This window comes from Corvus kubaryi, unplaced genomic scaffold (genome assembly GCF_017639235.1).
Source record: "Corvus kubaryi isolate FWS band 111438036 unplaced genomic scaffold, C.kubaryi_AGA036_p1.0 136, whole genome shotgun sequence".
NCBI lineage: Eukaryota > Metazoa > Chordata > Aves > Passeriformes > Corvidae > Corvus > Corvus kubaryi.
In genome coordinates, this window is record NW_024580670.1 from 3,604,274 (window position 1) to 3,632,106 (window position 27,833).

The 27,833-nt window shown below is 40.4% G+C and overlaps 1 protein-coding gene across 1 annotated transcript; it reads right to left on the minus strand.

Annotated features, from left to right (window-relative positions):
- On the minus strand, positions 1 to 27,833 carry PPP4R2 (protein phosphatase 4 regulatory subunit 2). The gene is made up of 9 exons (XM_042013911.1): positions 27,667 to 27,833; positions 26,883 to 26,964; positions 10,345 to 10,515; positions 5,805 to 5,898; positions 4,928 to 4,965; positions 4,534 to 4,608; positions 3,973 to 4,116; positions 3,431 to 3,699; positions 1 to 2,337 (listed from the first exon to the last, which is right to left on the minus strand). The coding sequence occupies exons 1-9, from the start codon at positions 27,698 to 27,700 to the stop codon at positions 2,024 to 2,026; spliced, it is 1,221 nt and encodes a 406-aa protein (XP_041869845.1). The 5' UTR covers positions 27,701 to 27,833; the 3' UTR covers positions 1 to 2,023.

A 27,833-nucleotide genomic window follows, 5' to 3' on the forward strand; every position in this document is an offset into this window, starting at 1 on the left:
TGCTTAAAGAACAAGTTTATTGACAGTATCGTCACAAATAAACAATCTAAAGAAAATTTCAGAAATCTCTAAACTTAGAAATTTTAAAATTTTCTCATTGGCAAAATATTAAAAAAAGAAAAAAAGAAGTGTAAGATGTCACTATAATCTTAAACTTCCCTAATTTCAACATTTTGGTTCAGTCCTTTAATTTGATGACACACATCCAACCCTTCAGCACAATGAAAATGAGTCAAAATACAATTTTCCTTCTGCAAGGGGATCTCGATCAGTAAGATTTTTTTTTTTTTTGCAAGCGTCTCCCTGAATCCTGTCTGCTCACAACTTGATAGGTAACATCAGCAAGAAATAACTTTATAAATAGTCCAACTGAGCCAAATTAATTCTGGTATTAATCAAAACCTAATTTTCCCCCAAACAATACAAAGCAGACCATGTAGTACAAGAAACTATCAGCATGCATTTTAGAGGTCATTTTTGTACTTCAGGTACATGAACTTAAAACCAGAGGGACAATTGTGATAAAAATGTACTCAGATATTTCATAACATTAATATTTATTGCTTTATATGAATACTGTATTGAAAGCCCAAGCATTCAGTTTACACACAGAAATTATACAATTATATACCGCTTCACAATGGCAGTGAGCACTCATTACAATCTACAAAAAATCTACTTTACAGAAATTTAAAAATTCTAAATATCAAAAAGGTACAGTTGAAGAAACAGGTATAAATTTGGCAGCCAGTAATTGTGACTGGGAGGTTGCAGCTTGCATGTCTTTAAATATGGGAACTGGAAAATATTGAGTTTAAAGCAGTAGTTTGTGCTTTGAGCTGGTTTGAAAAAAATGTAACACTGGCTGTCAAAGTAGTATGTTCAAAAATATTTAGTTCACTTCCAAAATGTTATACAAATCGTGGTGATTCCTCTGCACCCCTAAGCCCTGTAGCTCAGGAACATGACCAGGGTCACGTCTCCATCCTTCCCATCCAGTGGTGTGATCAGCCCGATGCCACCTGCAAACCTTGGAGGAACTCTTGAGACTTCTCTACAATATTCACAAGCTCCAAGAAGCACTCAGAAAGGCAAATACCTGCTCATTTCTTCCAAGGTATTTTATTTTCAAACATTTCTTCTACAAAAGTTTAAGCTAATATTTTGATTACAACGTTCTCAACATAAAGCACATTTTGTCATAAATAAATGAACTCCTTTCACTCAGGCACCTCAGAAGTATACAAAAATGTCATTGGAACAGTTCTCTTGGAATGTGTTTACTCGGGTGTTTTCAACAATGTTACTATTTCCAGGGTTTCATATGGGCCAGATTTCATGTGTTTTGTTTTTCCAGAGGCAAAGTGCCTTGAGAGGTGAACTCAGTCTTTTCCCTATAGAAAAAGTATTTGCTGTATTTATCTTTTATAGAAACAGAAAAATATACCCTTTCCCCCTTAGAACACTGAGGGTACACGGAGGTGTGCATGCTGTGCGGAGATGTGTGTGTGAAATGTGTGTGTGAAATGGAACACATTTGAAACACACAACAGAAGGTTTCTTGGTGTGTATTCAAATAAAAATCCAGAAACCAGCCTGAAACCCCGAATTTCACATGTCAAATGTTGAAACTGTAACCAAAATATGAAGTAACTGCTAGAGCTGTCAGAAAAAGACAAGACAAAAAGCTTTCTTGCTTACATACAACTAGGTGTGGTGATCTCCAAAAAAGTTGTCAAAATTATAATTACCTTCCAGTTTAAAAACTTTTATTCTAAATAAAAAAAACTATACACAAACCACTGATTTGACCAAACGAAAGTTCAGCGGTAAGCAGGACCTGAAGGAGCTGGTATTCACAGTTCTTATCATGTACAACTCTTTCAAGGTTCAATCCATGGAGAAGTTTATTTTACAACCTGCTTCTTTTTGTAAAACTAAAGGTCCACTTTATTACATAAAATTATTTATACAGTGTAAAACCGGAGCCTTATGGAAAATACTGCCTCTAAGTTTATTTAAATTAGTCTTGCTCCATAGGTTCATCTGCAGCTTCTGTGGCTTCATCACTGTTTTCCATCGGGGTCTCTGAGGAGTTTTCGGGAGTTTCACTAGCATAGGAGCCCAGCTCTTCTGTTTCACTGCAGTCAGCTCCACTAGTGGCAGATGCACTGATGTCACTGTCAGCCGAGTGCAAATCCTTCTCTGCCCGCGACTGCTCAGACTCCTCCATCTGATTGTTCTCCTCAGAGCTCTCTTCGGCCACACTTGAGGAGTCACTGTCTTTGTCTTGCTCTTTTCTGTCTGGACCAACGTTTCTGGGAGACATGAAGGACTCTAGGAACAGAGAAAGTACAGTATTACCAAGGGATTTTTCAACATACCTTAATCCTGCTACTTTCCACTCCCAGCTATGCTGAGCAGAACTTCCACAACACAGCCAAGGTCAGGAAAAACAGACAAACCCCGATTTTATTAGAAGATAAAGCAGTGGCCACCTTTGTCAGAATATCCAAACTCTCTCAACATACCATAAAATAAAGTCCAGTTATTTTATTTAACAGGTGGCTTCACTTAGTGAAGCTTCACTTGATAAAGATGAAGTCTAAGAAGTAACTTTTTCTTGCTTCCCCACATCCTCCACTTGCCTTCAGAATCAGTCTCCGGGAAATTATGAAAACATGGCTGTTTCAAATGTACAGCCATCATGATCTACAGGAACATTGTACAAATACTTGAGCCATAAAGAATTGTTACAGTGGGGATACTGTAACACAATGTATCAAACAAGGAGTCCCGTGGGAAAGAAATATATATGGACAGATTCTTGGTAGATGTTTCAGAGAGATGTTTATTTCTCCAGCCGCAAAAAATAATTAAAACGAAACTTTGAAGAATATGTAAAAACTAGATTAGTCTCTTAACTGCAGGTTTTTTGGGGTTTTTTAGTTTCTTTTTTTTACTTAGGTACAGAGCCTGCCTTTCAGTGAGATAATTTTTACTGTTCTGACAGGATGTGGAGACATTGTTGCTCAGTCTCCTCAGTGAAAAAACATAAATTTATAGCTGTAATAAAGTAAATTCCATTATTAATAAAGATAGTAAAACGTAAGTATGACCCATCCCCATCTGGAGAAAAGATGAGAACACCTGATGATACCCTAAAGTAGGCATTATTGAATTCTTGGTGCACCCTGATCTAATTTATGGCCCCAAAAGATTTTAAGTACCCTTGTGTAAGTTTCAAATTGAGTGTAGGACCAAGGAAAAAGAAGTAATAGACTTGGTAAATTATGCAAAATTGAAGTACGAACAAGCAGCTCATCTTTAAGCACAACAGGAGACATTCAGCAATCCCAGCAGCACTGGTCTCCAGCAAAGAAAATCCCAACTCCTTGGAAGTAAAAGAAGACAGTGAACTCTGAAATACCTTCCTCCTCTTCCTCTGTACAGTGCTGTCTGGCACAGGTAGCATCTTTTTCTTTATCCTGAGATGTAGAGGATGCTTCTGTCTCTTCCCCCATGCCTGAAGAGACTTCACTAGAGGCAGTTTGGTTTGGTGCATCTCTGGCTTCCCCTTCCTTGTCAAATTTAAGTCTTTTTACCTCATGTCCTTCTGCTTCTGCAGGATCATCCTCAGAGTGCTTATTTTTCACTGGGCTGCTCTGAGCACCTTCTGATTCAGACGCTGGTGATTCACTACAAGCAACAAAAGCAGATGTAGCTTTTATTGAAGACAAACATTCTGTATCTCGTCACACTTTAAAAAAAAGTAGCAACTACTTCGATTTAAACACTTTAAGTCACAACAACAGAATTTGCTTCACTTATTACATAACAAAACCTTAAAGTCATCACTCCTGACTTAAGACTCCGTTATGCATCCCTTACATGTCTTTTTTAAACTATTTTTAAACATAAATAAAAAACCTGAGAATACTAAAAGCTCAAAATACACTCCTTCTGACAAACCTGTGTTTCTTCTCCTCTGTTTGCTGCAAGCTGGGCTCTTTATGCTCTGTGCTGTCTGGCAAACCGTTGGTTGTCATGGGAGTTGACAATGAAACCTTCGTTCGACTCACGGGTCTGGGGGTCCCAGGGCCATTTACATTCGATCTTTAAAAATAATAATGGAAAGTTAACCCAGCCTCTCAGCAAAGTAACTTGTTCCTATTTTGCAGAAAGCAGCTATACCCTTCCTTTATAAGATCAACAAAACTAAACAAACAGATGAGGGGCTTTGCTGTTTTATACTGAATAAAATACTCCTTGCCTCCAATGTGCAAATTTGATTAAAAAATTTAAATAACAAGAAAAAATTCTCAACGAGGTGACAGAGAGACGACAATACACAGTATGTAGCATACATGTTCCTGCCTCCTCTACCCCCACTCCCCAGTGCATTCCATGGCACACCTCATTTTTAAGGCTACTTATTTGGGATCACAACAGGTAAAAAGGGATCTGAACCAGCTATTCCCAGAACTCCACTGCTTCTATCCAGTCAAAGTTAACCCCTGGAACTGAACTCACCTGTCAGAGTACCCTGGTGAATTTCCTGGGAACATAACACCATTCATCCGATTTAAACTACTGGAATTATTTTTCCTAACAAACAAAACAACAAAATGTTATGAATAAAGGAACTTTAAATCACTTCAAGCTTGTTTGCAGAGAACTTCCCAATCCCAAACTTATAAAGCCCCCACTGTCAGTCCCCAAGGAATTTTTACTTTTTTCCCAATTACTACACTTGCAGACACCATCCCTACTGCTGACTGCACTATGGATAACAAAATGTGAACTCTCCCTGTCTGGCTTTTAGATACAACTACTGACAGCAAGAGAAATGCATTAGACACACACATACATTCTCCCTGTGAGCAACACAAGCTTGAAGTTTCATGGAAAAGAGGGTTATACTCACTCTGAAGATGGATATACACAGCTGACAACCATGACATTCTGTAATATACAAACAACAAATACATCAAGAGTTCAGAAACAGAAGCTTCAGCTCTTGACAACATCCCAAAACTTCAAAAGTTTCAGGATTTTGGTCCTATCTGTAAAGGTAGCTCTGCTCCCACTTACAAGGTCAGGCCATAATTACACCAAAATTCAGGATTTTAATAAGTTTGTTGCTGTTTTAACAAGACCAGCACATTAAGCCTCAGGCCTGAGTGCCTGTAATTTCTAACTGAGGGATGTCTGGAGAACAAAGTTCTCCAGAAATGCTGAATCCAATTGTGGAACCATATCTTGAAAATCTGTTCCTGGCTTCTGAAGGATCCCACATTCTGATATAAGCTGTAAAATGCCAGTTAAGACACCTGTGTGCTCTTCTGAAGGCACACTCTGCTACACCACAGGATTTAAACACTGAAACAAAAGACACTGGAGGGAAGGGGCCTCCCTTCTTCTTCACCTCTCGATCTACTCTGAAACCAAATGTGGGAGGAAATGCCTGATCAAAAGATTCAGGTTTCATCTGATCATTTCTAACTAGCACTCCATATAACAACTGCCAATACACCCCCCACACACTACAGCTGGAGTACTGCACAGTGATTACAAAACACAGCAGTTGCAGCCCTGAGATTAATTTTTATGTCTGAAGTTATTTTAGAACTGCTTTTTGCTGCTGAAAGGTATGAAACAAACTCAGACACTTAAGAGCAGCCATTAGCTATACTCTGGCTCTGAGCCCCAAGGAAACCAGCAGACCTTTGGGAGCAATTGGGAAGTTAATTAAGTGGTGGCTGTGACTGTGGAGCTGTGTTCTCTGTCAGAGAAATACTTACCTTTTCCACACCTCTTAGAAATTTGTCTATTCCTGTGTAATTCCTCCTAGGATCTGTCAGCAACTCACAGAGTCGCTGGATAGTGAAGGGGATGCTGCAATGAAATAGATTTATAACAATTTAATTTTATTTTAATAAGTATGACTCTCAGGAAGCAACAACATTATTGCTTTCTCCCCGTTACCGAGAAGGAGGAACAAAACCAGTACTGAAATTTGTTACCATGAGCAATACTGGGTGGCACCTCAAGGCTTTATTTATCTCATACACAAAGCTGTTTCCTGTGCTCACCACCACAAAACCCAAGCAGAATCCTAAATGCATCATCCCACAACTCAAAGGACTCATTTAAACAACAAAAACGAAATCAGATCAACAGTGAAGTTTCTGACTGTACTATTCCAATATAGAGAAATTTTAAGGGATTCAAAACAAATTTGAGTCATACACACTAGAGCTAAAAAAGTCTCAACTTGTAGTTTATTTCAGGTTTTACAAAACACAGTTACAGAAAAAGCAGTAAATGTTGGAATTAGTAGAACCATTATATTTCAGCTGTTACAAATAATCTATTTTGCTACAACTGGACAATGTACTCATCTATCAAAGACCAAATCAGGAAAAATAATTAATAATTAATAATAATTAGTGATGTATAAGCCCATAGGAACCACATAAACACATTTCTTTTTTTGACAATTCTGCACTCAGTTTCATCCCTGCTGAAATGAGAAACTGACCTTTCAGACAAGCAATACTTTACAGACAATTCCCAGTTACCTGAGGTGTCACACACTTTGAATCCAAGTTCAGCATCACATTTTGACAAACTTCTGACAAAAATATTTCAGTATAATTATAAAGTACCATGCATTTTTACAATTAACTATTGGAAGTTGAAGCCATAAGCATTTTAAAAGTTATTTAAGAAGAATATTTAATACAATATTTATGAACCATTTTTTGGCTGGGAATACAAATCCAGAGCTGCATCAATACAGACTGACACGCATGTGTGTGTATATCCTTATACTGTCAATTTCTGTCCAAATTCCACTTTTATTATTTTCTGAGGAAGTCAGTACAAGGTATCTCCAGCCTGTGCCATGAGCTAACACAGCATGGATCTCCAGCTTTGCTCATTAGCTAAAAAGCCACGTGAGAAATGGCCAGCTCTGCCACCAGCTCAGTGCAAACAGGTCAGCACAGCTCCAATTCATCATCCCACATGACAACTCACTTTAACTAAAAGCAAGTAGTACTCAGAGAGTGACTAAGTATCAGTAATTTAATTATGTTTTTCAGAACTGCCTGTACATTATGTTACTGAGGAAGTCCTAATCCTCAACAAACCAGAAAAACCACAGGAACAAGTGTTCCTTCTAATTCAGTTTATTACAGGAACGCTCTTAAACTTGACAGTGGTTCTGGCATTATTAGTTTCCCTTCCCTTGCTCTTCATTGGGCAAGCAGCAATCTTTGACACCCAAATTCTTCATAAAATCATCAAGCTTAGAAGAGACCTTTAAGATCAAGTCCATACTCACAATATTCAGCTTCTGTGCAGTGCCTTCTTTTAACATTCCAACTTTTAAGTCACAAAGAATTTACTTGATCTGTTCATCTTTCCATATAGATAAAATATTATATTGATCTGTTTCTTGTGATGGCCATTTTGGGTTTTGGTTGAAAATCCATAAATAAAAATATTTCATTCTTTTTTAATAGACTAGACTGTCCATTCAAAGATCCATTTATTCAACAGAAACAAAAACATACAGAATTTTAAATTATTCTCCATCAGCCAGATCTGTAAGACATCCTGGGGAATCAATATGTGGCTAATTTGGATTTAGCTGTACTTAATGGGTCACCTGGAATGCTGTGACATGAAGTGTTTTGAAACATCAACACAGTGCTAATCCCCCAAGTAAGACAGAAAACTCGAGAAATGTGCAGCCTGCAACTGACTCCAGAAGGAAAAGCTGTCTTCCTATTTTAATCTCAACTATAAGAAGTTAAAAAGAAAAAAGCAAAAGCCAACTCATTTCCCTCCAAATTCTTCACAGCAAAGTGAACTTCATGCATTGAGCAGCAGATGGCACCCGGTGTCACACAATCACCCCTCAGCATGGAACTCCTTCAACACTTGCAAATGCTTTTAGTTGGCAAAACCCAAAGTTAACTTCACCTCAGGAACTCTTTCTGGTGAAAAACTACTGTTTTAAAATAGTTCAACAACGTGATCTTAAACCAGAAGTAATTTAAACTGGTGTAAATCTATAAAGGAACACCAAAGTAAAGTTTGTGAGCAGTACGAGAACTGACTGTAAATGCTTGGAAATTTAATTAGTTCAGCATATGAGCTGCATGAATAGTCCTGATCTGCCCACTTAAGGTAACCACTCAAAATTCTATACCAACACACTCAAAACAGCACTTCCAGCACTACAGTCCAGAGTGAATTACAAACCAAAAATTCATTTGGACAGTACTGAAGAGGGATCTGGGAAAATTACTTATACCAGTTACATTAAATTGTAGCCAAAAAAACCCCAAACAAACAAACAAACCCACATAAATGAAATTTGGCTTATGATCTAAGTTATTCATGCTGTGAAAATTTCTCTGTCATTGAGATCCCCAGTAACTTACCTTGGAACTTCCTGCTTCACTAACAAAGGATAAAAGGATAAAAAAATGGCAAGAAGTTCCTACTCCAAAGCAATTGTAAGAGAATTGTAAAGAGAATCTGGCTCTGTAAACCTGTGAAGACACCATGTCAAGTAAGATACAGACAGGCTAAAAGAGCCAGTTTGTGCTTTCTTTAAAAGGCACTTCAGCTAGAAAGACCCCAAAAAAGAGGTCATTTTTAATGTGTTACTTCTTCAACTCAAAACTTGTTAAAAACTTGCTACTTTGAACTCTTTCCCTCTCTCTCAAACAAATGCTAATAAAAACATCCCAATAATAAAGTCACATCAAGTAGCTTCCTTGTCTGCCCTGGTACCCTGAAATGACACCCACAGCTCTAAAGAAGCCTGAATATACAAATCCCACGACCCAAAACCTGCTGCTGTTACTCTTTGGACAGATCTCCACATGATTCAGCTTTTAAAATCACATCCTCCCTGTGGGGGTTACAAGATTTACTGAATGAACCACTCTGCAGTCCCAGATCCTGAAACATCCCCAGGCATTATTTCCTTTAAGGTAACTAATGGATGCAGTTTGCTTCCTCAAAGCCTGGGAGTTTCACTGCAAAGTATGAGGAAGTTGAGCACCCTGAAGTGCTACAGCAAAGGATGAAAATAGCACAGGCACAGCCTAAGCTCCAGACTCATCATCCAGAGGTTTGTTCAGTGCACTTGGGAACAACAGCAGATAACAGCAGCCCATTCATTAACTGTCCCTGGGAGAACATTACCCATTTTGTGGGCAACGAAGCATTAACAAAAAGCTGGGGGAGGAGGGAGAGAGGCAGACTTGAGCATAAAGGATAGGTTTGTTTTTAAATTCCTGCAGTGAAGCAGCTTGGTATAAATATTGGGGAGCTGAGAACAAGCTGAATTTCACATTCTTAGAAGTCTCCTACATGAGAGCAGCTGCTGGGGGAAGAGGAGATCTGACTTAGACTCCTAAACTGCAAATAAATGAAGTAGCATGGAACAATGACAGTATAAATTATCAAAAATCAAAATACAATACTAAGGACATGTCAGTAGCACCGCTGAATCTGAAATTTCAGGGTATCAGGAATACAAAATTTAGAACATGCCGATTTATAACAAGCTGAGAAAAATGCTGAAAAGTCTTAACAAGCACTGAGCACCACAACCAGGATGACTCAGCTTATGGCAAGCATGTAATCCAGTTAGAAACAACAAAAATACTATGTAAGCTAGTAAAAAGGACACACCAAATAAGACAAAAACATCAGGAGCTTTATTTGAAAGGAAACAAAAACTTCCAGAAGGAAACCAGCAAAGGGCACAGATACATTTTAATCTAGGACACTGTCAGCAACTGATCAAACATCCATGTCCTTCATCAATAAGTATCACCTCAGCTGAAAATTTGAATTTGGCATTATTTAACAATTCTAACCCAGGTACACCTCCTGGTCACACTGTTTCTCACTGCATGACTTCTTCAAAAGCCAGTGAACTGCCACAAAACAATCAGGAACTGAACACCAGAAGACCTCTTCCCATTTGGTATTTCAAAATATACTGAAAGCAATCTGACTTTACTCTTAAATGCGCACAGTAATATGATTCTTCTTTGAATGCACTGTTTAAAAACTAACTACAGATTGAAAAAACAATGTGAATGACATGACAGCATGTCACACTTTTCATTTAGTGACAGAATAATGAAGTTCAGAAACTACTGCAATGTATTTCCAAGGTGCATATCTGCTTCTGCTCATCTATTCAAGGAAGCAAGATGAACAGTTCCAGACAGACAATACAAACTATGTTACAAAACTGGAGAAATATGTTTGTTAGCCTGATTTTAGAAAACAAAGGATACATACCCATTAAATCCAGTGACAATTTTCAGGATTCTTTCTTTCATCTCTTCAAAGGGAATATATTCCACATTTGGATTGGGGGGCCCTCTTGGTTCAGGAGCTGAGGTTCTGAAATCATCCATGACTTTCTCCAGTTTGAAAATAAAATAGCCTTTAAACTGAGACCACTGAACCCTGCATAAAACACAAGCATTGAGACATAGGCAAGTTAGTCCTAAACCCAAAGAACAACAGTGTAAGTTTATGTTTGCATAACAACATTCACCCTGGTATGCCAGTCCTAAGATGAACAAGGCAAGTAATGCAGTGCTATTTTCCTTCCTGAATTTAAAGCATGGTAACTATTTCAAAAATTACACTGGAACAATGTAACACAAATCAATTGCCATTAACAGCAGGGGAGGCAGTTTCCTTAAAGAACCAATATCCACTGACAATGCAAACCTAAATGCAAAATATGCACGTGTCTATACAATACAAAGTGAGCCTACATGCTGCCTAAAGTTTTCACTGAGCTCACAAAAGGAGCAAGGGGAAAAAAGAAAAAAAAAAAAAAACCAACAAAAAAACCCAACCACCACACCAAAACAAAAAGTGTTTCAAGTCTGGAATCCATACAGCAACTGTACACAGGATTATCTGCTTCCCTAACAAAACCTTACCAAAAGCCTTCTGTAACTCCACACACCTTAAAAGCATTTCACTGCATCTCTTTCTCTCAAAAAGGCCAGGATTTTCTATATCTCAGTTGGCACTTGTTGACGAAAAACTGAGCAAAACAACTTTGACTCCCATAAACATTCTCACAGCAGGAAGCTATTAAGATGTTTCCAAATTATGTTTTGCCTTACAGCTTCAAGTTTCATAATTTATAAAATTCTACATTTTGAAATTTTCAAGCAAACAGGTCCCTCACACTAGCTACAACAGACAAGTGCTGAGCCAGCCCTTCCACACCCACGGCCCCACAGAGCACCCACAGGAGCTGTTCAGGGCCTCCTTGGGCTCGTGCATGTCTGAGCAGCACAGGGAGCAATGTGAAAACAACTGATTTAGTTCAGGATCGATTTGATTCTATTCCTGTTAATGCAGGAGCTTGCACAGCTCCAGGACGGAGAAAAGGAAGAAATATGGAATAACAAACAATAAACAAGGAGAGGAGACGATCTTAGACATTTATCTGTAACACACACGATCTGGTATGAGCAGGCTCAAACCAAACAAGTGTAAAATGTGAGCCCCTGGACAGCCCTTCAGCTCCTGCTCAAAGCAATATTAAACTATATAGAGAACAATTTAGCCAAAGGCTGTATTTTATCTACAGGCTGCCTTTGGTGGCCCTATTTTCAACCCCACGTAGTAGCTGCCCTTCCGTGGGGCTGACACAACTATTTGTGCTGTGAACCACTTGTGGTGATGTTTGTTTCTCCAGCACCACCAAATCCCAAACCACAGGCCAAGGAAGCTCTATCAGCCTGCCTGCACCAGAAAAGCAGGGCCACGTCATCTTTGCCTTAATTTCCTCCTTAGTCTCAAAGAAATAATTATGAGATGAAAAGGGGGAAAATACAGCTCAGGTTTATCTACAGAGATCCAAACACAAAGCCCCTGTCTTTTATTAGGAATGATAAATTTGCAAGAATGGGGGAATTCCAAAGAGGAAAGCAAACCTCTCTTTTCCCTCAACAAGAGACCTTTAAGCACCTCACAACCGGAGGGACCATAGGACTTAGTGAATAATAATAATAAAAATGAATAAATAAATAAACATCAAGGTCCCAAAGGGAATGGCATGGATTAAAGAGCACCACTGAGTCTCACTGGATTAAGTCTCCAATCAGCATTCTACACCCAAAGCAGAATACTATAATTTTCCAATGTACAATATTAGGCATTACTATTACAAATGTTAAATAAAAAAGCTATACAATTCTGCAGTGTTACCACCATGAAACCAAAGTGTTTGTAACAAATCACAGATGTAATACATAAACACACCACGAAACACAGTAAATAATCCCGTGACAGTGTGGGATTACTCCCCACAGAGCATCGCAAGAGCTTTACTTGCCTCATGAAAGGGGATTCCACTATTATTCTAAACATTCTTTGACAACTCCATTTGGATATATTTCCACACTTTAAAACTTCCGCTGTTCTGTGTTTTCATTGTTATTTATTTCTTGCTAAATAGTAACACTTATCTTTTCATAGACTATTAACCCATCAGTGTTTGAAATAAATCAACAACATGAGGTTTAAAATGGCAATCTACTGCCTGAAAGCAGCACCCACCAGCTCCTTTACAATGCTGAAGCTACAGAAAACAAAGATTGTAACATTTTGCCCATATACAGAAGTCCAGAAAACTATCACTTCGATTTTGAATTCAAAATTTTAATTAGTATTTGTCCCATTATAAAAAGGCTAAGAACTTACATCTGCAACACACTGAACTACTGACATAGAGAGCATCTCTCAACCTGCATTCCAAACCATTTACTAAATGACTGCTGACCAGGTAACACAGGACAGGTTACACACAGAGGCAGCAGAGTTTAAGGATAACCTCATCCTGCAATCACAAGGCTGACCACAGCTAATCCAGACAGAGCAACACCAGCTTAGATCAGCCCAACAAGCTGTTGCTAGAAGCTGTGTAACCACAGCAGCAGGGGCTCAGCACAGCCTTGCTGCTCGGACATTCTGTGTTTCTGCAGCAGTTTTTCCCAGCACTGCTGGATTCCCTGCTGCTGGGGCTGCAGTAGCAGCAGCAGGAAAGCTGAACTGCTCAAAGGCCACTGTTACATTCAGTGCAATCTCAGACAGAACTGCAGCTCAAACTATAAACAGAGCTGTCCCATGCTTCTCCTGACATCAGTGTTGTTAAAACAATGAACTCATTTCTGACCAAAAAAAACCAAAACTATTTCTGCAGGGACAGTAAGATTTTCTCAGTTCCCATTTACTTAGTGGAAGTGATCAAAAGTGTCTCAAGAGCGAAGTCACCTTTCCTGTTTTACCAGTCTATGAAAATGACACGTACAAGTTGGCATCAGCTGAACTCTAGAAACTCATGTGTCTCGTCCATAGAGAAAACCAGTTCCTTCGTAACAATGGGTAGAACTGCTAGACAATACAAAATTAAAAGTGGCATATCCTACTAGCTATCAAAGTAATCTGTATCTACACCTCTAGAAATTTTAAGTTATCCCCATTCACTGAAAGACTCGTTGCTTAGAAAGACAAACAGAAGAGACAAACAAGTGCCAAATATCTGTTTTCAGGAAAAGAAAAATATTCCACATGTATCACAAACTTCCTGAGAAAGCCCTCTATCTTCTCTGCTTTGTTACACAATGTGGGAACCCAAAACCAAGAGGAAAGTTTGGTCAATACCTTCTTGATCTAACAAGAGCCAAACAGAAGCGAAAGAAAATTCTTCTACAGTTTTATACACTGGAAAATGACTGATAAACATCTTAAGTTCGTAAGAATAACAAATTGAAGAAATTCCATGGAGAAAATACTGTTCATACTTTTTTCAGAGCAGCCTTGTTTATAAATACTTGCTCTTCCCACTCAGCATTGCACATAATCAGCCTTTTCTTCCAAACCATGCTCTTCCTGTCCACTACACTAGCTTGGGAATTTGTATCAGCAACTTTGAGAGCTTTTATAGCCACTCAAAGAAAAAAAGTTCCCGAGAACACACTAAGATTTGTGACCACACCTTCAAAAACAATACTTCAAAAAATTAGCTGATCCCGCAATGTTTTGGTTCAGTGTACTTTCATTCTAGAGCATGACAGCTCTGTAGTTACATACATTTTATGTACATCAAGGCACCTATCACTACAATATCTGGGTCACTCTGTGTAAACATACTTGTACAAAGAGCTCTCCTGGGCTAATGAGCCTGTAGTCCCACATGTGCTCCAAATCATTTAGGAAAAAATGCCAGCTTATCGGAAGAGTCCTCTGCTTCCCTCCCACCAGCTCCTGCACCATCCTTTCCTTCTATCAACCTAAATGATTTGCTCTGGCATACAGAGGAAGAAACTGATTTCATGAAAAAGCACCTAACAAGAGGCAAAGGAATGGCTGAAGAGAAACAACCAATCACAGCACTTCAGAACTACAGCTTGCATCCATACAGACACCACCCATTTCAAATTCTCCCAGGACAGACACAACTGCTGGTAGTTTAACTCAACAATTTAATTGTTTTTTAAAAAGCACCTATAAAAGTCAAGCAACAAATGAGAGCATGGAAGCTCACACAGAGTCCAACATTTCTTTGTACCTTACTTAAACATTTAATACTTGCTAATAATGTGCTTTAAGGTATGAAAAGATGTTTAACACCCTAATATTGTACCCCAGTGCAGTCCCTGACCTTGAAATTTCATTAAACATTAGAAACATAAGAGAGAAACATGGATGGAAGAGATTTCAGTGTTTGAAGACACTCAGTTTGGTTTTCAGAGTCGATCAGGAAAGCAGACAGCATCTGACCAAACAGCCAATCCTACAAGAAACATCAGCAAGTTTTGAGAAGATTTACATATAATTAGAGAGACAACATGACAAAAGGCTAGGAAAGGGTGAAGGAATACATAAGCATGAAATGAGCAAGTAGAGATTAAATTAAATGACAGACTATGCAAAGAAATCAATAATAATTTTTTTTTTTTTTAAATCCCACACAGAGCTACATAAAACCCCAGAATGGAATCAAAATTAGTAGGTGAAGACAAGAAAGTTAAACTCTAAGATGAAAGCCACAAAGGAGGGATGGGGAACTCCACAGTCAGAACAGTGCTACAGTAACACACTGAGTCACTGAGAGTTGATGAAGCAACAAAAATATCTCCACTGTACAAGGAAGAATAATAAAAAACAACAACAAAAAGAAGAGAGGCTAATTTAGACACAATCTAGCATTATCAGAGCAGAACCACGGAAGAATTCAATCCTAAATAGCTCTGTTCCCTAATAAAAGCCATCAATCTATTTCACACCTGTACTTGCACTACATGATTTGCTCTTGGAACTAATCCATTACTACAGATCAACAGAATTTGCCAAGCAACATCAACCAAGTTTAGAAATGCACCAATTCTACTTGATGAACAGCATCTTCAACAGGGAACAGGCCACCTCAGACAGAAAGCAGGGCAAGCAATCTGATGCAATGCTTTGATTTCAAAGAATTAGTAGCACAAAGTTGCTTGCAAGGAATGACTGCGTCTCTACTAATGTGATTTGCATAAGATTCATCCTTCCAAACACGCATATCCAAACAAAATTGCATTTTACATGGAAATAATCTAATCATATCATTCCCAGAGTGTAAAAGACATCCCCCCATTCCCTTATCTCCTGCTTATGCAAAATGCTTGTACTGGTGAAACTATGAAAGCAGCTTTCTCTCTTACCACAATGGTTATTGGGGAAGAGGAGAATATCTGCACTATTTTTGTGTGTCAGAGAATTAACTGATATTTTCTTCTGACCATTGGACAAGTTTCTATACCTGATTCTTTTCCCACTTGGTATATTCACTTCGGGAGATAAGGTGTCAACGAGAAGAGCAAAAAGCCTGAAATATTTAACAAGGTTGTTTGGGCAAGACCTGACAAACATGAAAATCCCTACTATTTTTAAGGGAAAACTATCCATGTTGAACAAACGGAATATGGTTCCCTCTCATGTATTTAGCACTGCACTGCAAGGCTTTGCTCTAACAGTGCTCCCCCTACACCAACACACGACTTGGACATGAGGTGGAGGTTGGAGGCTCCAGGAGTGCAGAAGACAACTACACTGACTTACTCATCTCCCTTTTTGAAAACTGTAATAAAACATCAGACATAACCCTAAGGGAATGCATATGGCTCACGCACTTTAGACAAACTCTGCAAGATTTTAAGGTTCAAACTCCAGTAAGACCCATTGAAGTAAAGCAGGACAAAACCTAAAATTGACTGAAGAACTGGAGGAAAAATTCAGAGTGCCTGAAACAAGGCTTACTCCTGAAAGTACTGCGATTATTTCATAAATCTTTCTGGATTGCCTTACAGATTACAGGTTTAATTAAGAGAAACATTACATAGAAGAGATGTTAAGCTTCCAGAGACCCAGCTATGTACTTAAAGCAGGAAGAGTCCCAGGAGTCCTGGTGGGATGTCTGTCTTCAGATTTCACAGTGTCTAAGTTCATTACAAAATTACTTGATTTAAATTTTAAGAGGATGCCATCTGTTTTGGAGAGATGCTGAATACCACACAGAACATAAAATGAAACCAAAGTAGATCTACTATTGATTCTGTTCATTGAACAGGCCATAAAAGAAATATCAGAACTTAGTAAAAGGAAGTATTTCCTTCTCCACACTTCTACTATTGGCTCTCTGACCAGCAGAAATTAAAAAAAAAAACAAAAAACAAAACAAAACAAAAAAAAAAAAAAAGGCAAGCTAATTTGTATATTTAGGATGCAAACATTTTATGTCCAGCTAAACTGATTTTAAGGCAATGTCCTCAGAACACACAAGGAAAGAACCAGAGGACAATCTCTGAGGGAGTCACTTAACATGGAATGAGAGATGCGAGTCACTTGTATTACCTTTGCCTCCCCAATTTTTGCTGACTGAGATGACACTCCCACAGAGACCTGCTAGTAGGAAACAGGCGTTTTGAAGTGAAGTAACTTGACAACTTTAGTAACTGTTTCTTTTCTTTTGTGCCTTATTCTAGAGCTTGTAGGAGACAAAGATAAAGTATAAGACATAGTAATTTCCCCAGGCTGTCAAAGGCAAAATTAAAGTTTCATCCAAAACAAGTTAATTCCTTTCCTATTCTGGTCTATCAATGGGATCTCCAGAACTATTTGGAAAGTGAAAAGGCAGAGAAAATGAAGTGCACTCAGCAATCACATACCCAATTCAAACCCCCTGGCAAGGCAGCTTTCCAGCTGCTCTTCCACAGCCTCGATGCAAGATATATCCAACAGGAATATTAAGGACTAGGTGGAATATGCCCACTCAAATCCAAGGCCCGTGTCTGCCACCAGGGAGCACAGAACTCATGCCAGGCACGAGGAGCCCCAGCGTGGCTCCCTTCCCCCAGGCTGTGGAAAGAGCAGCAGCGGGAGGCAGCGCCAGAGCCTGCCCGGGACTGCCTGTCCTGTCCCACTGCCTGCCCTGTCCCACTGCCTGCCCTGTCCTGCTCCCTGGCAGCGCCTCAGCACTCGGAGCAGCATCCAGGGATCCTCTCCAGCAGCCAATGGAGCTGCAGCTGCACAGGGAACCCATGGACTGCAGGCCTGTGGGAGAACGAGACCGAGGCCACGTTCAGCTCTTCCCTTGGATACCTCTGTTCTACTCCTACTCCCTCTACCTTTTCTGCCAGGGTTTTGTATCAATCCTTACCTTATCCAGCACACCCAAATATGAAATCTATTCAGTGGCTATAAACAAGGACACCTGGGCATACACAGTTATACAGAACGGGTGCACAAGATAAAAACCTTAAGAAGTGCCTGTAAAACACAATTCCCAGTGATTTCAGACCAACAAATGAAAAAACCCAAACCTGTTGCCATTTGGCATCTTAGCTTTTGTACAGGAATTACTATTTCATTATTTATGATATAAACAGATTGCTTCTCAACTAGGTGTGCTCAGTGGTAGAGAAATGACTTTCAATTTTTTCAGAAAATACCTGTGAAAACTTCTGGGATAAAAAGCAGCAGCACTGAACTCCCACTAACAGGGAGATGAGCCATGCTGAGGTTCCCACAGGAATCTCATCCCAGTGCAGAGGAGGAGGGTGCTGCCCCACCACACACACTTAACCTTGTCCTTGTCTACACCAAAAGGGGCAAGCGTGCTCTGCTGCTCCCACACATTCCCGTGATCCCACACACAGGGGGGTGAGGCAGATCACTGATCTAACCACAAAATTAATGCTGCAGATAAGACAGAGTAAGATGTGTGATGTGACTAACAGGGAGCTGAGCCATTCCTTTAAGCAGCTGCATTCATTTACCAGGTAAAAGAATATACCTTACCTAATTCCACTTGTGTCAAATATTCTTTGTATTTTAAACTTATTTTTCTATTTCCTGTGCTTTATTTTAACAGTATTTTGATGCAATTCATTTTAGTGTCGTAAGTTTGCACACTGCTGCTATTTTCACCATTCACACAGTGCAGATTAACATGGGAAATTACAAACAATGACAACAGATTTACACAGTAAAATCCCCTGTACCCCAATGGAGACTGGCCTCTCACATGCTTCTGGCAAACAGACAAACCCCTCAACCTAACATTAAATCAAACCCCCAGGCAAGTGCTAGATCCTTTATGAGTGTTTCCAAATGAGCATCCAATTTTAAAAGCTGAGGTGCTCCAGGTAGGGTGAATTTCCTGGAACACTGTGCCTTGCTGCAGAGCACGCTCCTGTTAGAAAAACACTGGCAAAGCACTCGTCCTGGGAGAGCGTCCTGTTCCCTTTCACCTGATAACTCATGTAAAATTAAACACTCTCACATTTTATCTTCAGTAGGATTTTACCTCATGTTACCTTTCACTTTAATTAAAAATATATTGAAGTGTTCAAAAGAGGAAAAACTGGTATTTCCCACAAGCACAGGAGGTGTTTTTCCATTTTCACTCACTGATTGTTGTCAGCCTAAATCCAGTCTTTGCTCTCCTTGGGAGCACAATAAGCTCATTCCAGAACCAGGGAAACTGTCAGACATTAGAACGACATCTACTTCAGTAGTGTGAGTGTTCACCTCTGCTGCCTGAAAATTACTACTGCTCTTGCCAGGAACAACAAAGATTGAGATTTAGTTATGGAAACAGACAGCTGAAGAAGACATTAAAGCACTATCTGTAATCATCAAGGGACTAATTCTGATCTCTGCTGATAAATATTCAGCTGACTCCAACGGAATACAGCTGTCCCACAGAACAGAAAAAAAATTTCAGTCCAAAATTTTCTAGGAAATACATTTGTGAATAGAGTTATCTAAAATCAAACTCAAGCACCTTTCATTTTTTTATTTTAAAGGCAAAAACTGACCACAGAACAAAAAAGTACAAGATTACAACACTCTTCATTCAAAAATTAACTTCCTTATAGCAGAGGAGAAAGCAATACAGGACACCAATGTTGCTTCAGGTATCACCAGTTTGCCCAGAACAACCAAATCCACACAAGAAATCCTGCAGTTCCTCTGGTAAATGTAGCTGTCACTGTTAAAGGAGCCAGTCACCTCAGAGGAGCGGCAGGCCACATTGAGATAATATGATCAGATGTTTACTATATCAAGCAACAGAGCTGGGAAACCACATTAGGAAAATGCACCCTGTGCAGCTACTCCTGCATCTCTATTGCAGTGAGTTCCTGTGCTTGCCACCTTACTCACTGTCCCCAAAACCCACAGGCCTCACTCAGGTCTCACAGCAGTACTACTGGGACCAGGGAAATTGCACCTGTTAACTCATTCAAAACCAGAAACAAAAGCCATCCAGTTGGCTTCTACACAAGGCATTTTCAGCTGACACATGCTTGGGCTGACAAGGTATACCCTACCTCAGTGACCCAATCCACAGGCATTCAGTGTCTGTGCATCATCACACTCCCCTGCCACTTCCAAGCCAAGCATCACCAGGTATTGCCATCACGGAAATCTTGTCATTGTCTTCAAGTATTTTTATCTCTAAAACTGAGACCTGCCAGACATGTATCAGCTTTGTGGAAAAGCAGCATCAGTCTGGTTCATCCACAAACTTGATAATCCACCTTCCCCAAGTCAACCAGACTGCTTTGTATCCTTCCCTCTGTGTGCACTATTGCCTCGTTCCTTCCCCCCATGTGCCATCAGGCACAAACCTTCCCAAAAGCTTCAGACAGGAAGAGGGATCAAGGCTCACCAATTATAAAGTCAAAATGGAAAAACATCCTTACCACTCAGAAGTGTAATACGGAGTGAACAATACCCAAATGCCTGGGGAAGTACTTCAGATTAAATACAAGCACAACCCCCACAGAACAGAGACTTGAGGGCCACTGGAAAATATCAGAGGTCACACTGAAGCATCCACTACAGCAACGTCACTGAGAGGTGAAGGTACAAACCGAGAGAAACTCTGAGGATGATAACAAATCCTATCAAGCAAGGCAGAGAACTGAGCTTGAGGAGAAGGATGACCACAGAATAAAAGCAAAAGTGATCATCAGAAACACGTGCAACTGCATTAACTACCAGAGAATACACGGTGGAGTGGTTTTCTGTGCAAAGTGACATGGACTGGCCGCCAAAAATATTATCAGGAAATGTGCTCACAAGAATGAACTGTGTATAGCAACAGGGAAGGAAGCCACACTCACACTGCAAATCTGAATGTGCAAAGCTACATTTGTGATTAAAACAGTCCCATCACCCCAAAACCTCAGTGCTGCAATCAGTTTGCCTTTTGCATTTCCTTACACGTGTATTCCATAGAGAGACTAATGTTTATTACGCTCAGTTCATCACACACATTTTATAATGGCAGTTAAAGTCTGACCTTTATACTGTAAACCCCACTCCCAATAGATATGAAGTGGCAGCACTTAAAATAAAACACTACAACAGTGTGTGCTTCCCAAAGCAGCAAGTGATTTCATCAATATCACCACTGCCTGCTCTGAAGTACTACAGCTACACAATTCACACATACAGAAATTTTTGTTTATAATAGAGGTAAAAGAGCAAGGAAGCTAAATTAGTGTTGACAAAGGTATATCAGCAGGCTTTTTGACAAAAGATCCCTGTCCTTTCAAGGTATCAGTGGATTATGAAACAGAAAACAGTGTCAGTGGAATGGGAGTTAGTGGGGGGGTAATTCCAGATGCTGAACAGAATAGAGTTAGTGAGGAATAATAGTGGACAACAATGCAAGGAAGTTTACTCACATCTCTTGCTTTACTGAGAACATGGAAATGGAAGAGGCTTATACTAACAAAGGCACACAGAGACTTCTTTCAGAAAAACATGATCCTGCTCATCACAACAGAAACTTGACAATTGTTTTATTTCATGTTAAAAAAAAAAATCATAAGGAATTACATTCCCCAAATAAGCATTAAGATTTCCAGAAAGTAAGTTGTCTCCAAATCAGAAAAAATGCTAGCACACACATGTCAAGCAAGAAAACTGTTCGTTGAATAAAAGCAGAGAACATACTTTGGAGAAAAAAACAGATTTAAATTTAAGCATGTGAAATAAGCCAGAGGACATATGGCTAAAAAATCTATACATCTGTAACAAGAGAAAGGATATTATACAAGCATTCAGAGTACATATTTAAAACACTTCAACTGAGATGCAAACTTATTCTTGTAGGAGTTCATGGCTACTGCATCTTCACTCAGCTCTCCTACAGCTGACAAACTATGTCACTGATGTAATAAACTAATAGAAAAGTTAAACTGATTCAAAAAAGGTTAAAAGTATAGTAGGAAAAAAGTTCACTGCTACGTAAGGTACATGAAATTGCATCAAAAGGTCAAAAGTATTTTTGCCATTATCTTTGGTGGAACTGCAGTTATGTAACTTACATTTACAGTTATGTAATTTACTAAAGGCAAATCATCCCTGATCCACCTGACTGACTGCTGTGGAGGGAAGACCAGAGAACACTGTAGTTCAACCTGAGCAAGGCACACCAGCACAAAGCTGGGCAGCTGCAGCCCCAGGGGAGCATCAGGCTCCACTGCAGTACTTGTGGTGCTTGGGATCCAAAGTCCAACCACACCCAATTACAAACGCTGGTGCTCACAGCCCAGAGCGGGGCAACCCCTGCACTGGCAGGGGGGAAGCTGAGCACTGTCAGCCTGTGCTGTGACCAAGGCTGCTGCAGGAAGCTAAGGCAGCACGGCTGCCTCTGGAAAACAGGCTCTGGTGGTGGAATCCAACTGCTGACTTTCACCACTGAAGGGATAATTGCATCCAAAGAGATGGAAACAGATTCCTTTCTGAGATGCACAAGTGCAGGGTGAGAGGCACTGGGCCCAGGATGCTCCAAGGGAGACATTCTTCCCAGTGCATGTGATTAAGCAGTGAAACAGGAAGCCAAACTGAGGCTACTGAATTGCCATGACTGGAGATTCTCAGAAATGCTGCACAAAGCCCTAACCAATTTTATCCAACTTTGGAATTAGCTCTCCTTGAGCACAGGGTCTGCCTGGATCACCTCCAGCAGTTGCCTCCAACTATTCTAAGATGACAGTACCGATGCGCATATTTGCCCTACAATCACATGAATTAAACTTGACTCAAGAAACTGCAAAAAACCACTTGTGTTGGCCCTCAAGGAAATATGCGAAGAAACAAGTTGTTTTCAGGCTCAGATGAGGTTCAAATTAACATTTCTGAGCTTCCAAAAGAATTTCACTACAGGAAGAAATAAAGCCAGAATGTATTTTAATGGCTGTTTATGCTGCACTAAGGGGAGGAACCGGTGTGACTGCATCACATCCTGGGCAGAGTTCTCTACTTAGGCCTAGAAGGATTTTACAATTAATCACTTCTGCCTATGAGCTGTTATTGCTCCAGATTTTGGTACTTCACTACTTTCTGGATTCCTTCACTGTCAGAAAGCTTCTGCATTATACTTTCAACTACAGTAAGCCATTAAAATTGCATTTTATAGGTTCCCTGCCCCAGGGCAGGAGTGGGGGAAATGCATAGAAAACCAAAACAAAATTTTTGATTGCTTTAGTTTTCTAAGTTTTATTTTTCACTTTAGAAAAATCTAGTTTTCCTTTCCAGTCCAACACATTGGATTTTCTTGATGAAATACCTAAATATATGGTTTAAAAACATTTTTACTATTGAAGCGGCAGAGTGACTCTAAACTCAAGAGAATTTCCTAAGAGGTAAGAGAAAACATTTTAAATACAGGACACAAGATTGCAATTGAGAAGTGATCCTAATATCTATTTTTAAGAATTCTTCAGAAACAACAAAATAATTTCACTGTTCCATGTCACTTCTAGTACTGCAGTGCTCTGATTTCCATCCCATCTCTTAAAGCTCTTTCTACTTCAGAAAAAATAGGTAAGTGGATTTCTTATGAAAAAAAAAGGGCACAAAACCTCATCCTGTTTCTAGACATCTTTCAGATACAGTAAAGTATTAGGACTATAAAATTTCATCTCTCTTCACTTTTCTCAGTTTTGCAAGTCATACCGATCTGTTACAAAGTGGAGACAAGGAGGTTATAACAAACTTCCCTGACTGTGCTCGGTCTCACTAAGGAAATTCCAAGTCAGTATCTCAGTAAAAAGTCAGATTAAATAGGGAGTATGCCACTCCTCTGAAAAGAGAAAAAAAAATTCCTAAGACTCAAGACAACTTTAAAAAAGGTAGAACAACAAACTTTATATTTCACCTAAGACTAAGTCTTACCAGGGCAACTGTTAAGAAACAAAAATATCTCAAAGCAGCCAAGCAATCACACTTTTGCTTCTGTCACCTCTAATATAGGAAGTTTAGACTGGCTTTTGTAAATGTAGGCCATAATCTCACCAGCAATTAAGTGAATGGTTAACTTTGCACAAGAGGAAAACTTCAAAAAGATGAAGTGAATGCATGTCATTGTATGATCAGGATTTTACTACACAGCACTGATAACACAACTAAGCTTACACTGATAATAGAACCAAAATTAGCAACGTTTTTGTTCCACACCTTCCTTGTGAGAAAGGCCTCTAATTACAATAAAGATACTCTCTAAGAGCCTTATCATAGTTGCAGTGGTGGCTTTACCACCTCTCACCCTTTGTTCGTCCCCTTCACTACCTCTCCAGTTGCTCTGCAGTTGGATGTACCAGCTACCAGGGACGAAACGTGGATCAATGAACTGAGCCTCGTCCAAAAGAGTCAGGACTGAGAAGTTCCTGCCCCGGATCCCTATGGGGCTGCAGAAGCAGCTGAACACCCCAAGTGAAACAGTGACCCACAGGCTGCACCAGACAAGGCTGCTGCCAGAGAAATCCCAGGAAGATCAGAGCCTCACCTAAACCTGCACATACCTGTTCCCAACTCCCTCAGATGAATAAGCACTTTGGAACAAGTGGGGGCAGGGAGGTACCCAGCAACCTCACCTGAGCCTGTGCTTTCCATCTGTTGAGGAAGCTATGTGTGCCATGATCGAGCTTCGAGGAGAAACTAAAGAGTCAATTTACTTCATTTGTACATTTTCAAATTAAGTTTGCTAAGAGTCACCAAGATCTGCTGCAACTGTGTCTGAAGATGTACGGGGGGTGAGAACATTTACCCCAGGATGCAGACTGCAGTTTATACTCTAAAAATCAGTAGTCATGATGAAGTTAAAAAGCTGACAGAACTCCCATGAAGACCATATAACTCTCCTAGAACTACTAACTGAAAGCAAAAGTATTTCACATTTCACTTGTCCTGATTCGCCTCAGTACTTTTTGTTTGTTACATTAGGAACAGGCTGTGACTGAGTAAGATCCATTGTTTTTCAATAATCAAGTCTGCAAACCATGGATGTAATTACCCCTGACTAAACCATCCTTGCTGTTCGTTTTTTTTAAACTATACTCTGAACTTAGTAAAGATCCTAACAAATGTCACTGCAAACTAGTATTTTATCTCCTTGTTCCAAAGTATCTATTTATTACTGGTTTAGATTCTATTACACAAAGTTACTTTTGTATGAGTGAAAATACAGACTATCTAGAGAATTTTAAATTTGTATATATTTGGTAGGTTTGTCTATTCCAGCATACTTGTGCAATGGTCAAGTTGTACTAGCTTAAAAAATACACTAAGTTCTTAAAATGCACATTATCAATCTTCCCGTGAGTGATTCCCAGGAGATTTTAATTTTTACTCATTTTTCCCCTGAGATTTTGATACATAACACATCAGTGAACACACAATCATGTTTGATGAACAAATAAAGACTTCGGTAGATAATTTGAAACAAATTTAATATTATAGAACAGTATTTCCATGCCATCCTATGCTCCAGATCATATTACACACTTCTGATATGCACATCCAACACTTTTTAAAAAACAATTTAATGCAACTGAAAGGTTCAAGAAGGCTGAAAAGAGGTACAGACCTCAAAGACACCACAAAGAAAACGCTGGAAACATAGAAAGCAGGATCTGTATATCAGATGAGAAATCCCAGTTCAGGTTTAAGTTTGTAAAACTAAAATAAAAATAATAAAAAATAAACCTCGATTTCCTAAATGAAAATAAAATCAGAGAGGAAATAATTTTCCCAAGAACTTGCCCCGATAGAATCACTTTTTAAAAATTATTTTGGAATATATGTGATAGTGGCAGAAACAGTAAAAACAACCTAAAGAAATATCTCAGAATGGGAAAAATATTTTAAACATATTTTAGTATGGGCTTACCGTGGCGTGCTTTTTCTGTATAAGCACTACACCAAAATTTAAGCATTACAGCTGTGTATGTCTGCTGAGCCTGAGCCTTCTATTCAAAGAGCAAAGTACATTTCAGAACTTGTTTTTCTTTCTAAACCATTAATCCAAGCAGTACTAGCAAGCTAAAAAAAAAAAAAAAAAAAAAAGAAAACCACCAAAACCTACAAAACCTCTTACAAGTTCGAGGGACTCTGGAAACTCAAACAAAGCCCCTGCGGTCACTGGTTGGTCACAAAAAAACTCGTAAAAGCACATCTCCCCTGCTGGAGCCGTAGTCTGGCAGTAGGCCTCAAAAACAAGGAGACAGCCTGGGCGCCAGAAAGTGAGCACAGCTACGGCAACTCAGCCGGGGAAGCCTTTCCCCTTCCTGCCAAATAGTGATCCACAAGGAAGTCACCCGCAGCAGCACCGATCCCTGAAAGGAGCGCGGCTCCCTCGCACCTCCGGGGGAAACCCTCCCGGAGAACCGCGACAGAAAGGGCAGCAGAAGGGAAACTCCCGTGCGAGCTGAAAAACGACGGCAATTCAGAGCAGTTCCCACGCTTCTGGTCTGCAAAAAGCACCTCCGGATTGTCCCCTCTTCACGAGCAGCACCCAGACACAATCACAGGATGGTTACAAAGCCCAGAAAGAAACAATCTGAGCCACTGATATCTTTATGTAAATAACACAGTTAGATACTGCAAACGCGGTTATACAACAGGGTACAGCAAACGTTGCAACAGCAGCTGAACTCGCCACTTACAAAACCTGAATCTCTCTTAAAATCCGGGAAAAGCAACAGGTTTTTACTGTGCTGAGCAGGATCAGTAAGACCTGACAGACACCCCCGAGCAAAGCCTATACAAGAAGTCTGCCCCCGTTAGATAAAACTATCAGCAAACTAAACTAATCCACACAAAATTAAGTGGGAACTAGGGAAAGCTTATTTAGCTCCATGAAGCAACCTACAGGCAAAAAGAGAATCCTAATAGAATCTCACTGACTTAAAATGCAAGATTTGTTTTAAGTCACAACTGAGGACCACCAAAACAGTCACACTTACATCGTCTCTCCAGTCTTAGCAACATGACAAAGAAATTGATCCAGTATTGGACAGACTTCCTTCTTTCCTCTCTTCTCAAAATCTGTTGGCATGAGAACGACAGAAAAAGAACGGTAAAAGAAGACGGGACAGAACAAAAATTCATAATAATTAGCGATTTGCTTCAACTATCAGTACAGCTCCCACACAAACACTGTCGTGCTCTCTCAATGCTCCGGCTGTTCCCACGAACTCCACCAGCTTCCCAGCCCTGGGAAACACTTACTATTTCTCCTGAGGAGAAACCGCACGCACCAGAGTAGCAAAAGTTGATTTGCAACTTCTTCTGAGCAGCTACGGCACAGAAAAAGGCTGATTTCCTCAAGCTGAGCCCAGAACAGAGAGGGCTGGGGAGGAAGAAGCGGACAGGTCCGGGCTGGGCCGGGATGCGGGGGAAGGGGCCGGGAGGCGGGGAAGGGGCAGGAATGAGGAGGAAGGGGCGGCCAGGCCGGGGAGTCCAGGACGGCAGCCGGGGAGACCCGAGAGTCACTGATCCCCCCCTCTCGCAGCCCCGAGGATCGTTGGGTAGGGGGATCGGGGGCCCTGCCCTTCACTTCCCCACAACGACCTCCGGGCTCTCCCCCCTCTGCGGGACCCCCCCCCAGCGAGCAGCCCCCTCCCCACAGCGCGGGGACCCGTGGCCCTCAGCGAGGGGCGCTCCCCCCACAGGGTCTGAGAGACCTCAGTCTTCCCCTCAGCGCGGCGACACCGCTCCCCCACCCCTCGCCGCCAGCCTCGCCACCACCTTTCAGCGCCTCCTGCAGCCGCTCGACGTCCATGATCCGCCCGGGCGATTCCCCCGCGGCTCCGCGCGGCTCCCCCGCCCCAGTCCCGCGCAGACCGGGCCGCGCTCACAGCGAGACCCCGCGCTCAGCGACGCTCCAACATGGCGCCCGCGCCGTGCCCGTGCGC